The sequence below is a fragment of the Struthio camelus genome, chromosome 4 (genome assembly GCF_040807025.1).
Source record: "Struthio camelus isolate bStrCam1 chromosome 4, bStrCam1.hap1, whole genome shotgun sequence".
NCBI lineage: Eukaryota > Metazoa > Chordata > Aves > Struthioniformes > Struthionidae > Struthio > Struthio camelus.
The window spans coordinates 27991270-28006084 of NC_090945.1; the positions used below are offsets into that span (position 1 = coordinate 27991270).

The window sequence follows — 14815 nt, forward strand, 5'->3', positions numbered from 1 at the left end:
TTACCGAAAATGCAGAACAAAGAGTTAGCGAAGAGTCCCCAGTCTTATTTTAAAATGTTCAGAACATGGCCAATCTGTGGCTTTTTTAACATAATAGAAGTATCTAATACCTGCAGAATTACTGCTAGAGAGACATTACATGCAATACCTAAACAGTAAACTTTCTAGCGTATGGGTGTATAGCACCTGGTAAACAGCCTTCTGTAACCATATATATTCTGAAATGTTTCAAATACTTGTTTATAAGATCTAGAAAGTGAGATTCTGAATGTACTTCCCCCCCCCATCAGCTGCATCTGTGTCATAATACTAAAGAAGTGCCTGAATCATTTCCCTGATATGAATATCTCCAGATTTTCAGTGTTTCAGACACAGACCTAGATTTCATCGTTGTTTCCTTTCCGCGTATCAGATTTTGGTTTCTATACCTCTGAACTTTCACGTATTAGAAATGCAAGTCCATCTGAAGTGTTTCTTAATAAATGAGACGGTGCAGAAGCAGAGCACCTACAGAAATAATGTAGTGCTTAAAATGGTTTGACCAGTTCCAGGCATTTTCATGTCATTGTTTATGAATGCCGTTATTTATTATTTGCAGTATGGTAGAGCCTTTAATCAAAGTTGGACTAGGTGCCATATGGATTCAAAATAGATTTAAACCCAGCCTTGAGAGCTTACAGTCTTAGACCATGATGCTCTGAGATGTACACATGTGACCTGAATTGAACCATTAGTCCTGCTGCCATCAGTGACAGTCAAATTGCCCAACTTACTTTGAAACTACTTTGGCATCTGTTTTTCGTCGGGAATTCAGAAATAAAGCATAATTCTCTTCTGCCTTAATGGATTTGATGAAACTGTCTTCCAGCACGTAAATCGTGGCAGATGTGACTTTTGTGCTGACATCTAAAATCTGAAAATAATTTAAAAATAAACCAAAAGGAGGGCTGATCAATAAAAGACAGAATAGGACCAGATCCTACAGTTCCAAATCAGAGCAAAACTCACAATAAAATAAAACCAAATGCGGAAAGTGCATGTGAGTTGACAACATCTCAACCTAAGCCTGCAAACCAGGATCTCCTGAGTTCTCCTGAATTTCTTCTACAACAATACTCTAGTCACTTCTGCACCATGTGTTTCAAATGCAATACTTCACAGAAGAAAAGGCATGAGGGAAGTTATGGAATAGGCTGTAGCTAAGAAAACGCCCCGTAACACATTTGATTGAAAATAAACTTCAAATAAGATTAGAAGCTTTCCCAAGGAAATCTCTAATGGATTAGATTTATTCTTGTGCATACCTGGAAAGCAAACCAGCCATCAGGTTTGATCTGTTTGTACTGATTTGTCTGTAATCAACTTGAATTCTTTGTGGCGAGTGTGAAAATTAGGAATGCAGTCATTGTGTTAAGGCAGTTTATTAACAGACCGTATGCTGCCTTTGCACTTCTGTGAGCTGAGAAAGGTAAGCGTCTGCCAGGAAGAATCCCAGTGCCTCCAGCACTCCTCCACCTTGCGCTCAGCAGTAACCGCTTGCAAGGGCAGTTACTAGTAGTGAGGGATCATTAAGGCAGTAGTAGGGCTTAAGTTACCTCTGCAGCACATCTCCTACCTTACGTGCGTGCCTTAGGCAAGCATACTATTCCTTTGAGCTCCCAGCTCAGGATCTTGCCAGCATTTATTGTGCGTGCTAAATGTTGCTACTTGGCAGTTGAGAAAAGGGCTACAGTTGTCACTAGGACTGTGACCATATATAACGAGAAAGAATAAGAAAAGACAAAGTAGTCTCACTTTGATTAAAATGACAGTACAGCCAGGAGAAAAATGCTGCCAATCTGCATAGAAACTAAATTAAATTATGGATCTAAAAATGATGTGAATTAGTATGCTGCGCTGGACGTCAGCTGAGTGAAGGTGGTTTGCACAAGAGGAGAGTCCTTTCCCTCTTCTCCCTGTGGGTGCTACATGCAGGACTGTACTCATAACACTACAAATGTATATGTAGAATTTGTTTTCTGTAATGCAAGAAATCGCTTTTGAGAAAATGAGTAATAGCTAATAAGGATACATTTTAAATAGGCAAAACAGATTTTAGTCTGTTAAATAAACGGTACCTGACTGGGGCTGGTAAATCCTGTCTTTGCTATTTCACAGGAGTCCAAGGCTTTAATTTTAGTCACTTGATCTTGCCGAACCTGGTAAGTAACATTGCATTCCCCAGATACATCCACCTTGGAAAAAAAGAATAAGATTAGTATATGAGCGTCACTCATTTCTGATTTATTCTGATGCGTGTTTTGCTGTTCATTTTTCTCTCCCTTTCTTTGCTCAGAGAGACTTTTAGGAGTTGAAACTGTAGACAGCTGCAGAACTCCTATGCCACTATGGACAATTACTTGAATATATGTCTTGGACTTTGGAACGTCCTCCAGAGACCAACCGTTTTCTCCACTGATGGCATCACATATATGAGATGCTGCATTGTTTTGGTTTGAGCTCATTTACCAGTTTTGAAGGTGAAGAGAGACTGCTGTTTTATTTTTCCTTATATCAGTGTTTCTAACTTCCTGTTTTGGTTAGGCAGAAGTATTTTTCATTAGATGGCTGTGACGGAAAGTAACAGTGTTTGTTTAAACAAAAAAGTTAGGAAATATGTGGCAGGTGGCACTATTCTTAGGAATTTGAGTTAAATTCTAGCTTTCCTTCTGTTGGCAGATGCAAAGATTTAACTGTATAATGTAGGTTAAATGGATGCAGCTAAACAATTACTAAGTTTGTGTGGATACTCTTTATTTGATTTAAAATAATTTAAATAAATAATAATTAATAAACACGATAGATAATAAATAATAAAAATAATAAATAATAATAATTTTATCAACAATTTCAAGTAATGATTTAGAAGTTCTGTGAATGAACCAGCTTTAAGCCACATCATTATAACCTCTTTTATAGTGCTCTGGTTGAAGTTGGTTTATTAACAAATTCTGTTAAATTGATAAGGGTATTTTAAATCAAATGGATTTCACCAATTTTTTTAAGTTAACTGCAGCAACAGGACTTACGAAGATTATGCCCCCAACTTCAAACCTGATCAAAGGGCTGACGTCTGTCTCACTTCCTTCTGAAGTCAACGGGAGCCACAGACATGCCTTTTAAAGCAGACTGGGCTCTGCACGTTTCTCTGATAACCAGTGTCTTGCCCGATATAGCACCATACCTCACGGGTAGCACCAGAGTGCAGCTGTAGCTGGAAAAGGCTAGCCAGACCTCTCTTAAGATTTTGAATAAGACCGGGTTCATTTTGATACGAGTAGAAGTTTTTGACCTGTAGAAATAAAAACAAGTATATAACAAATTTGCCCTTTTAAATGTGGTTAAACAAGAAAGAAAAAGTGAGGATCCCCTGTGTAAGAACTCCCTTTACTTTTTCTGATTGGGAAGCTGAACTTTGGACCTGTTGTCCTTATTTAAGCAAACACCAGAGGCTGTCGGGCCTGCCTGCTAACTAACAATACAAAGATGTTTCAGACTTCAGCTGAACCTAAAGAGAGTCTCAGTTCTGTGAGCATCTTTTTGAATGCTAATTAGAGAATTTAGAAAGAAAATGCGAAACTAAATATAATATCACAAGTGACTAATTTTTCTACATAACCCCTACAGAAATGTTCCTTGTCAAGATGTTAATTGAAATGCCCTGGGTTTACATCCTATAGTAGGTCTTGCCTCCCTTCTCCCCTCATGCACACATCTGTTGCACTTTAATCACAGGTTACAAAAAACCAGAATGAATCATAGCTAAATCACGGTTAGAGTGACTCAAATGACGTGTCACATACATCACAACCTTTGAACTACTTGGATCAACTGTTGTGCTTGAGCCTCTCCTCTGCTAACGAAAGACTTTGCACCTCCACTTTGCATTCAAGGTGCTTTAAAAGTGCACTTTTTTCAGGAACTGTAAGCACAATCAGTATGTTATCTCAGGGCAATCCTGGAAGGGGAGTTCACTGTGCCAGAGATGAAAGTATCACAGCACAGAGAAATCAGAAAAGCAGCGCTCAGAACCTATCGCACGGGGAAAAGCCCAACTTTTTAATACTACATCTCAGTCTTAGCCTGTGAACTAACTGCCTCTGCCGGTGTATTTACAGCGTGCTGGGAGCAGATGTATTTCAACTGTGTTCTTTGGCTAATTCAAGCCTCGTTTAGGGACGTGTACAGTTGGGAGCTGGTGCTGTTCTGTTTCTTTTTATGTCGTGTAAAACTGGTGACAGGGCTGAGCCTGAAAGTTACTGAGCAGGCCCGATAGCAGCTGCAATTCAGTAGGCAGAGCTGGTGGCCAGGACATGTACTCAGTGCCTATTTACAGCAGTAGGTAAAGATCCTGTTGGGATAAGGTGTCACAGCCCTCACCCAGCTCTGCAAAAGAGTAAAACGGAGTGTGACCTTCAACCTTCCTCCTTTCACACTGCCCCTCTGCCCACGTCCTACCTGCCGAGCACTGCTCAGGCTGTGGCTGGGACAGCAGGGCTGTCGGCCTAATGCTCTCCGCCACGAGCAACGAGGAGGTAAATGAACGTGGAGAGGAGGCAGGAGCAGCCATGGCTCCAGCCTTGCCGTTCCCTGGCCAGAGGGGTAGGCTGAGCACAAGGGGACAAGTGAACTGTCCACAGAAAAAGGGAGAGGTAAATTTACTTCATTGCCTTTCTGAGCAGGGCTGGGACTCGGAGAGCTACAACCGGACATGGGTGCTCTGAGGGCGGGAGACTATGCTTCAGTCCTCTCTCAGGGCAGGGTGTAAAGTCCAGCTTGTCAGTGAGGACAGGCAGACCAAGGTGCGCTTGCTCACAGATCCGTTTCTTCTGACTTTTGCAGACAGCTTGCCAGTAGAGGAACAACACGAAAGGCTGTAGCTCTTTCAGCATCAAGCTCGTTAATTTGGAACCATCGAAACAGCAGGTGACACTCAGGTAAATAAGCAAGCCAGAGAGGTGGGTAAAGCAGTCACGCTAAAATGGTTGATGTGGGTTAAAAGTTATTAACACGGTTCTTGACAAGCTTGGTACAGTCTCCCTCATAATAAACTGTATCTCCTTTTCTGCCTTTAGACCTTGGATAAAATCCTGGCCTCACCGAATTCAACAGCAAAAGCCTTACACAGCACCTGCGTATATATGTATACACGTATATTTGTGGCCAATATGTTAACTGTGCACTTCGTACTTTATGGTGTTCTCAAAGCAAAAGGGGCCTGGGCTGGGGGAGCCCCTTGTGCAGGAAGATTACAGTCTGTTCCAAACTACTGTATTTGGGGTAGAAAGATGATACTGCATTAAGAAAACTAAGTGGACAGTGAATTGTTAAATTTTCCAAGCCTTTAAGGAACGATTTGTCTCAGGTTTCCTCGGGGAATATGTGTAAATTTCAAAAGACAGGGTCTTACTTTTCCACGGGTTAACTGAAGAACTATGGGCCTCTGTAAAGCTTGCAGATATTCTTTCCCAATGATCTTCTCTGTGCTTTTTCCTTTGAAGATGCTTTTAGTATCCAGACGTTCATTTACATTTTCAACTTGGACATCTCTTACCTAGCAAAGTAAAAGCAGAGAAAATTCATGTAGACAGCAGTCTAGCATTGGACTGGGGAGGCTGGATAAATTAAATCACCTAATAAATCTTTTCTTTCTTCATTCGTGGTTCTGATCATGAGTCTTCCATGATGTCTATGTCTACGTTTTCAGAAGAAACCAAGAGTCACCGCTGGGGAAATACTCCACTTAAAGGTAAGCACCAAAACCCGTTCATAGTTAGCACATGTCATGATGCTCAGGTAGAACTGCTGGCAGCCAAGAACTTCAGGTGACCTATTACCCCTCCCATAGCTGCTTGCACAAAATTTCTTTGACGCTATGGAAGTCGTATGAAGCAATTCCAAAATATTTTGAAGATATTTTGAAGTTCTGGCTTATGATGTTAGGTACATTTTTGTAAAAGTCATTCTATAGGAAACAGCTAATTGAAGAAACTGTTTGTAATTGATGAGACTGTGGAAGAAAAAAAGACGTGGCTCATCTTTTGAAAACATGTTCTTCAAGAACTGTCTGTTTATTTAGTCAGTTAAACAATTAGATAAATGCATAAAGAATTGGGCATGTTTGAAGTTTTATGATAGCATTGATTACCGTAATTTTGATCAACTGGTCGTCATCGTTGTCAGGATTTCTCCATAAGAGGTTGACATCCACACCAGAAGAAATCCGGTAGCCTGCACTATTCTGTAGTGACGCTTTAACCTGATCAATAAACACTTCAGATGAATATGCAAATTTATATATCTTGTCATTATTTAAGCTTGGTCCAGTGGTGTGCCCTGTTTGGAAAGATCAGGATGAAAAACACACTTGTCAGTATTTTAGAAATTACCAACCCCCATAAACTCTCATTTTCTCTACAAATCACCTTTAGAAAAATTAAAACTGTAATTGTCAACAAAAGACATATGGGACTGATCCTTCCACCCTTGCTTACAGGTGCTGTCCCACTGCGGCTGTATTGCAGCTATTTTTTTTTGTGATTAAATTGACATTAATCTAAGGTAAGAACGTCCATAAAATTCTGTGTTCTAACTCTGCACTTACATACAAAAAAAAGAGTCACTTTCTTTACACTGGATATTGTAACATTAGAAATTAATCTGAAGTGGTTTAAACCACTTCAGTGGCAAAGTAAAATACTGTAAGGAATCATGCGACTTATATGCTTATCAGTTTGAAATGTACTGACGTTTTTTGTTGGAACCAATAAAAGTTGCTCTCTGCAACTTTTGCACATGTATTGGGAATTTTCCTATTGAGAGCCTTGCCATGAATGTAATGAAGACATTGGGAAAATATCTTTTAGATCAAATAACTAAGCTCTCGTGCTTCAGATTGAATAAATGTCTCTGTAGCTGCGAATTAAAGAAACGTCTCTGTAGCTGTGCCTTTGTTGTTAGATTTATATTGAGGTATTTTAAGGAATATAAAACACCAATTCCTAGCATAAATCCAGCTTTCCAACTTGCATGCCTAATTTTTATGGTGATGCTTCCATCTGCATTAACAACAAATTGGATAGACTATTCCCAAGGAATTCAGTTTCAGTGTTGCTTGTGTAAATGAAATCTGTAGTATAGAAAAGTCTTGGTTTTTTTTTTTTTCCTTTATAAAACTACTTGGAGTGCACTCTGGCCACATCCTTCCCTGATTTTCTTTCTCTCATGCACAGTTCCATGAGAAATGTGTACCACTGTAACACTAGTGTCACAGGTCTCTACATAGCCTCAGGCATAGGAATTAGACCTGTTCCTAAGACCCTTCATGGTGTTTGCATTCATTCTGGCACGTAGGAGAAGCTGTATCATTTGGGCTTTAAACTGCATTAAGAAAAATGTCACTGCAATTTTTTTTTAATGTGATCACGGAAAATAAATTTCTTCTTGAATACTCTCTAAATATTTTGTTATGAAGGATATACATAACATTCCTTGTCACTGTTTTGAAGGGTTTCCCTCCTTTGCTGTGGATGCCTGCAAAGGTCTGTTCCACATAAGAAATCTGATGAACTCAGTTTGTAGAGGGAAGGGAGGAGAACCTGGTGGTACACAAAGTGCTGTTACATCCGCAAAGTAAATACACATACAGTGACCTTAGGTGCTATCTGTCAGTATGACACACCTAGTGTCTCAGACCCTAATGCTGCACCACTGAAACTAGTGGGAATTTCTTCATGGAGTTCAGTAGGTGCAGAGCAGAAATGAAAACTGTACACAAAGTTAAACCAAGAAAAGCAAAGTGCTGTCCTCAGGGAGAGGCATCTCAGTCTTATGACAAGTACCAAAAAAGAAAAGAAAAGAAAAATCTACCAAAATATCTCAGACAAATTCTTAAACATGCTATAACGTAATCAGTGCATTCAAAGCCCCTTGCAGAGAATCAGCAGGCTATTTTGATATATGTTGTGTTCCTCAGTGCTTCATTTCACTCTGCTAAATAAATTTAAATTCACTGCATCAGTGGAAAGGAAGAACAAAGGACTTGTTTATTCCACAGTCAGATTTGTAATCCTGATTAGGCACACCCTGTAATTCCATCATGGCTGAACAGATTTCTTCTGAAGTGCTCAGAGTCCAAAACCACATTTTTTAAGGTTTGGTTTGCTTCTTTCCCCTTTTCACTTGGATGTCATAGCACCACACGGAGGTCAGCTTCACAGTATCATTCTCTAAGCAAAAAGGCACCCCCACTAAGTTTGGTCAGCAGCTTGCGGCAAAGCTACACAGAACTAATCCGATTTACAGTTTATGCCAGTTGAAGATCCAGCCCAGCAAGGTTGGTAATGCCGGGGGAAGCAGTCTCTTTGCATATGAGAACTCAAAGTTAGGACTCCTGATTTTTTGCAGGGACGCTAAAGTATTTATGCCAGCATGGGGCCCTTTTGGTTTTGTCTTATTTTTGTGTCTGCTTTAAAAAAAGTCACCTAGAGGAGTAAAATCCTTCCGTTAGGTTTACCATGAATTTCCTAGTCCCTTTGCTTCAGCCATTTCCCTCACTTCCATCACATTTGGAGCTACATTGCCATTGAGAGCAGAGGGTGCTCAGTGCCTGCCCAGAGGCTGGCAGTGCCTTTCAGGAAGAACCATGATTCCTCGGAATAACTCTCTGAAAAGGTTGTTTCCTGGTTGGAAGCGTCCTTCATTTGCAGTAGAAATGGCAGCGCTAATGATTTAGTATCTGCTGAGATTTTACAAGTGCAACCCACTGGGTGCTTTCTAAACATGGAGAATGACACAGTCCCCGTCTAAAGATAAAAGGTGGGGGAAAAGCACATTCAAGTAAAATGATCTGGGTGCTGAGACATATGTCTTAGTAGTTATGGTGGATGTCTGTGGTTTAGCTCCCTCTCTCTTTTCAGTTAAAGGCACCTTACCCCATCCTCTTCTTTTCCCACAGTTAAGCCCATATTTTTTTTTCTTTTGCAACAGTTCCTTCCATCTTACTCCCTTTCAACATTTGCTTGTCTCCATATATAAAAGAACTGTTCACTCCTGAGGGAAACAGCTGAGCAAATGATGCAGGCAGGCAGCTTCTTCCATGAGTGCCATGGAAGAAATGAGTAATCGCAAAATATTTTGGGGAGAAAGAAGAGTATTAGGGTGTGAAAGTTTTCCCCATTCCATATGCAGAAAATGCTGGGGGAGCCAGGGCAAAAAACATGTTTAGTTGCAAGACTGGTATCACTCAGGGTAAAGGGTGACCCAGTAGTGGATCATGATAAGAGAAAGAGCAGGGATGAGGCAAAAACAATGGTACCATTTAAGAAGAAATATTCCTATACCTTTCTGTTAGGAATCTTAAAAAAAAAAAAAAAATGCCGTCTTTAGAAGCTCTTTCCTTTGTATTCCACACAGCGCTGTGATCCTTGAAACCCTTATAGCCGTTTCCATTTCAGCTGATGGCAGACTTCCCACTGAGTGAGCAGGGAGCAGAAGCGGACATAAAGACTGCATTCTGCCATACTGTCTTGGGGTCAGAAGTGCCTGCGTGGACTCTGTCTGTAGCTTTCAAGGTGGAGTGCATAACACATAGTTTGACTGGTATTGTTAAGTGTCTGTCATTAAGGGTAACATGCCAAATCTATAATTATATCGTGATACTGTATAATACAGAAGGTTACACTGCATGAGTAGAGACAGCTGTCAAGCCCTGTGCCTTTTATTAATACATACGGCATGCAGAGTATGTGCATCTCCAACTACGAGCTGGCTCTATGTCCATAAATTATATTTGCCAGTTCTTCTGATACTTGATGGCTTTAAAAACAAAAATCAACTATTTAGTTGGAAATATTTTTTAAATGAAGCTGCAGCAGGAAAGTTTCATGCAGGGTGATCTAGCTGACATAAAAGTAAAGAATATTCGTTAAGGCAGCATGACCTGGTGGACTGAAAGGCAAGACTAATCCTAATCCTAGCTCTGTCATTGAGGCACTAATTGGCCTTGGGCCAGTTACTTAGCTCTCAGTCTCAATTTTCCCCTCTGCACAAGAGAACGAGACCTTGCAGAGCTGATCGGAAGATTAATTAATCAGAAAATGTTTGCACAGTACACCCGGGGATGTAAAGTGCCAAATATTGCTTCGCATCAAGAAAGAGCTTTGCTTAACATGGAGAATCTGGGAAGAGCAGACAGCAGAAGTTTGGCCTGTCAGTATGTAGCCCTAAATGTTATTTGGCAGCGTTGTGAAACACACTCACTGGTAGAGGAACTGCCTGCAAGCTTCTGTGCTTTGTAACTCCTGTCATAAGGCGTAAGGATGTAGAGAGGAAGGTCGCTGCTCTCTGCTTACACAGATACACAGTGCAGGGAGCAGGAAGAGGCACCTATGGGAGTACCTCTGCAGCCTTTTCGACAGCTTAACTCAGGGATGGCTGCTCCCCTGCTCCCCTTCCCTCCTTGCTGAGGACATTTTCATTCAGCTAGAAGAATAAGTGTTGACTAATGTTATGCAATTGCTGCTCTCAGAGAGACTGCAGAGACTGCTGTTACAGTGAGGGTCTTAGAGGACTTGTGTATTACATAGCTGTCGGGTTGTCCTGAAAGTCCTGTAAATTTAATGCCAGACTGTACACAAAGTGCTGCTACTGAAAGAGACCTCTTTGTTTCAAACACTGGCACTACTAGAGCGGGCCCAGATTTTGAACCCTTGACCTTTGTGCAGGACACCTGAGTAAAGCCCTTGCTCCAAGAGCTTGTGTAGACATCCAGATTTTCATGACTTATTGCAGACCACGCTCCCTGTGAAATTAATGGGATACTTGTTACAGACTTCAGCGGTAGCTGAGTCAACTGCGCAGAAGATGAAACCTGCAGAGCCATGAGTACTTTCTGGCTCTGATCCACCAGAGCACTCCTATGGGTGTTTAACTTTTAAGCATGTGAATAGCGTCTTTTAAGTCACTGCCCCCTCAGCCTGTCCTGACTAAGCAAGGTCAAGATCCCCGGTTTCCTGGCTCATGCCGCTGGTCCTGTGCACCTGAAAATACTGTCTCTTCCATCCCCTGCAGTGGCAAGAATGTTACAGGCGCTTAAACCACTGTAATTACTAAATGCATTTTGCATTACTCAGGAGTGCCTGGGTAAAGATGTTCATTTCTGAGGCAAAATATACATCAGTGTCCATAGACTGATTATGCCTTCGCTGAGTCCTTTGTTAAAAGATAAACCAAGCTCGGCACGGACCTACCTTTAACTGAGGCTGAATACGTGGAAATGATGCAAAGGAAAAGCACTGTGAGAAGAATCATGCTCAAGTCGCTTGCGCTCCTGACTGCAGCATTAAACGTTAAAGCCTCGGAGAAGTGAAGTGCTCCGACTGGAGTGAAGCTGGCAGAGAGAGCCGCCGAATCTGTGCCGGTGTTTATCTAGATGTAGTAAAGGTCAGATTCCAAATTCCACTCCCAGGTACTAAGTTCATTGAAGGACTTCCAGTTAATTATTAAGAACTGAAGTAGCTGGTGGGTTTTACCCATTTTATTGTTCACCTCAGCTTTCGGTTTTGAATACTAAACTGATGTAGCCCTAACTTCTGAGGGGGGGCAGCCAGTCTCCAATCCTGGCGGAGTCAGCAGGAGCTCCTTCCACTCCTCTGCTGTTTTAAGGAAAGTTAGTTTGGGTCTGTTATGTCAAAGGGCCAAATTCTGCCTACTGGTCTACACTATCTTGTACCGACTCTGTGAGTAATCCTAGCAAAAAACAGTTTTTAAAGATCTTTCTAGAAGCAGTACCCCATAGTTATCAATGCTGTCAAAATACTGATGATACTGTGTTACAAAGACTCAGGCACAATGTCAGTTATAGCTATATTGTATTTTACCAAAGCAATTTTCTTTTTTTAGCAGCGCCAGCCCCTATATTACATAATTACTGTGACAGAGGTTAGACGCTGAAAAGATGAATTAAACCAGCCAGTCTGTCCCACCCCGATGAAGACCAATTGCTTTGTTAGCTCTAGGAACAGGCCTGACATTGTGGCCTTTGGGGAGGCAGTCCCACAAACCATCAGATCATTGTTCTCCTTTTCACCCATATTTTTCCTGTTTTTCAAGTTCACTTTACCGCATCTCCTGATAAGCCCCCCACTGACTAACCCACGCACTTCCACATTTCCCTCGAGAGCAAGTCCCACATCATACGGTGCCGAGCTTCACTGCCAGAGGGCTGCTAAGCAAACCCTTGTCGCTCAGATACTGATGTGGCAGGGACGGATCCCCACGTGTTGCTTCGCATATTCAGTGGGTCAAAGTCATGGAGGGGGTCATCCTCTCCCTGGGCGAACGAAACCTCCCTAGTTCTGCAGGGGGGAAGGGTCCCTCCCTATTTACACAGAGAGAAACCCCTGGTTAGTTACCAAATTCTCTCTCTCCACTTTGAGAGGTTATTTTAACAAGAGAGCATTTTTTCCCCCACAAATTGTGTTCTGTAAATAACCCCCAGTCACAAAATAATTCCCCACCGTGTGCTGGAGTGTTACTTGTCTTGTCTTAACGACAGCTTCAGGACATTTAGCTGCCTGCTAGCTACAAATATCCCAACTAAACCAGTGCCGCCTCAGTATTTACTTGCTAGCAATAGGACATTTCTAACGCCAACCATTCTGTATTAATCATAAGGTAATGATCGTAAGGTGAGAATGACCTTCACCTTCAGTGGTATAAATGCCTCTGCCAGTGCATTGTGTTAAAAGAGCAGCTGAAAGTTAGTGAATCTAAGATGTCGCCAAGCAGTGGGAAACAACAGGTCCACAACGGTTTCCCTCTTTTGCACTTATCTCTCCGCACTTTGTGAAAGTCTCCTGGGAGCTGTGTGTGTGTGTGTAGAGGAAGGAGACAGGGAAAGATTAATTAAAAAGCCCTCTGGACTGCTGCTGCTTCTCCCCGATTTGTTATTATTCACACTCCTGAAGTCAAGAGATTTGAGGCAGAGCCTTATATGGACACCACAGAAGGTACCTAAATTGAGCCCCAGAGCATGCATGGACCAGATGGATATCGTTATGTGTCCTCCTCCCACGTCCCTATGGACATCACAAGTTTCACGAGTTCCCTGGTGATTTAAGTACATCCCTAACTGCAGAAGTCAAATCTTGTCCCCAGCGTTCAGGAGAAAACCATATACATCTTATGTTATCAGGAGAGCGTGTTTTTTTATATTGCTGTTCCTTACATCAGATATTCTCTCTTGGTGACAAAATCTCTCTCACTTTGTTTTGATATTTAGGATCAAATTCTGCCTCTAATTACTTTTCAGCAATCCCAGGGTGGGAAATAATATTTCAATAATTTAACTTAACTTTAACTTAAGAATTTGACTCTTGTGATATAAATCATTTTTGTGATACGAATTTAAATAGAGCATTCTTTGGAGCAAAGTGTGCCAAACACTTTGTGTTGTGTAACAGTCCTAACCTTTGTTATCTTTTCTGTGTGCTATTTTCTTGCATGGTAAGAGTTACAAAATCTATATGTATATGTCTGTTTCTGGACTGCTGCTGAACCTTTTGTTGCATTCTATAGCGCTTGGGAAACAGGAAACTTTTCAGGTGTTCTGTACTTTTTTGAAAAACTGAGTACACCGTCACTGTGCCAAAATAACTCTTCCAGCTAGAGAGAGAATACAGGTATGGATTCTGCTTTGGAAGTGCAAGGTTTACGCTTCATTCATGGGAGGAGTTGATGTTGGTCTGAAATCTGGAGAACTGTAATCGTTCTGTTCTTACATTCTTGGGACACACTCCGGAAATGTATTTCTTCCTTCAAATCAAGTTAAAAAAATGCCTCTTAGGCTCTAGAATATTAGAGGCCAGATCCTCAGCTGTTGTAAATCAGCATATGCCTGTGGACACCAGTGTAGTTATGCCAATTACAGAACTGAAGGATCTAGGCATCACATACGTGTAGAGAAATAAAGCACATACACACATATATATACCTACATTTTCATGTGCATATATATCATGCACACTTGATATATTCAGGTAGGCATATACTCCTAAAACTTACTTAAAAACATAGGCCCTGAGGCTCATCTCAGTTCTGCCAGGAGTAAGTGATCAGCAGTAACTTCCTTGAAGTCAGTGTTTCACTAGTGAACCAGTGAAAAAAGTCTTGCTCCCACCAAAGTCCATGACACTTGGAGGATGCAGGATCAAACCCTAAACGCCATGCTGGCATATGTACTAGGGTCAAAGTATTACTATTGCTGCATGGTTTCCAGAGTCCAAATAATAAAGCTCGTATCTTTATGCGACCTAATAAAACTAATGAGATTTCTTCACATCTTCTAAGCTTAATGAAATGCTTTTGTCCTCTCTTCACAAATGGCAGAGTAAAGCTTTTGTCTTTCAATGCAAACTTTCAGCTATATCCGCTGAAGTGCCTAAGTCCATCTTCTCCTTTCAGCTAGCGCCCAAATGCCCCAGCTCTCTCTGTTTCAGTTGATAACGTTCCTAAGACATTGTTTTTGCCATGGGAGGCAGACGGAGGGATATGCACAGTCAACCACTGTCCCAAGGAGTGTTCTTCAGGCGATTCACATCCTAATCTTCCGCTTCCTTACTGGCGTATGGGCCTCAGTCTACCCAGCACTGACAGAAAAAGGCATTTCTTCGCCCGTGGTCCTTTGCGTACTCTCCTAGGTGGCGGCAGCAGTTTGGGTGTACAGGCCAGGCTGCTGTGGCGGGGAGGCTGTCAAGTATGCCACCTTGGCAGGCAA

At 41.6% G+C, this 14815-nt stretch overlaps 2 protein-coding genes across 3 annotated transcripts in view; one reads left to right on the forward strand and one right to left on the reverse strand.

Annotated features, from left to right (window-relative positions):
* MTTP (microsomal triglyceride transfer protein) overlaps positions 1-11491 on the reverse strand; it is a 30772-nt gene extending 19281 nt beyond the window's left edge. Inside the window, exons 1-6 of the mRNA XM_009689336.2 lie at positions 11289-11491; positions 6188-6375; positions 5450-5593; positions 3224-3331; positions 2118-2234; positions 774-913 (exon numbers count right to left, since the gene is read on the reverse strand). Of these exons, the coding sequence (XP_009687631.1) occupies positions 774-913; positions 2118-2234; positions 3224-3331; positions 5450-5593; positions 6188-6375; positions 11289-11349 (758 nt within the window). The 5' untranslated portion in view covers positions 11350-11491. The remainder of the gene's footprint in view (positions 1-773; positions 914-2117; positions 2235-3223; positions 3332-5449; positions 5594-6187; positions 6376-11288) is intronic.
* TRMT10A (tRNA methyltransferase 10A) overlaps positions 4882-14815 on the forward strand; it is a 41404-nt gene continuing 31470 nt past the window's right edge. The window contains exons 1-2 of one of the 2 annotated variants that reach the window (XM_068942028.1): positions 4882-5788; positions 6536-6600. The gene's annotated coding sequence lies outside the window, so the exon portion shown is untranslated. The remainder of the gene's footprint in view (positions 5789-6535; positions 6601-14815) is intronic. The other variant, XM_068942027.1, reaches the window with a different exon arrangement.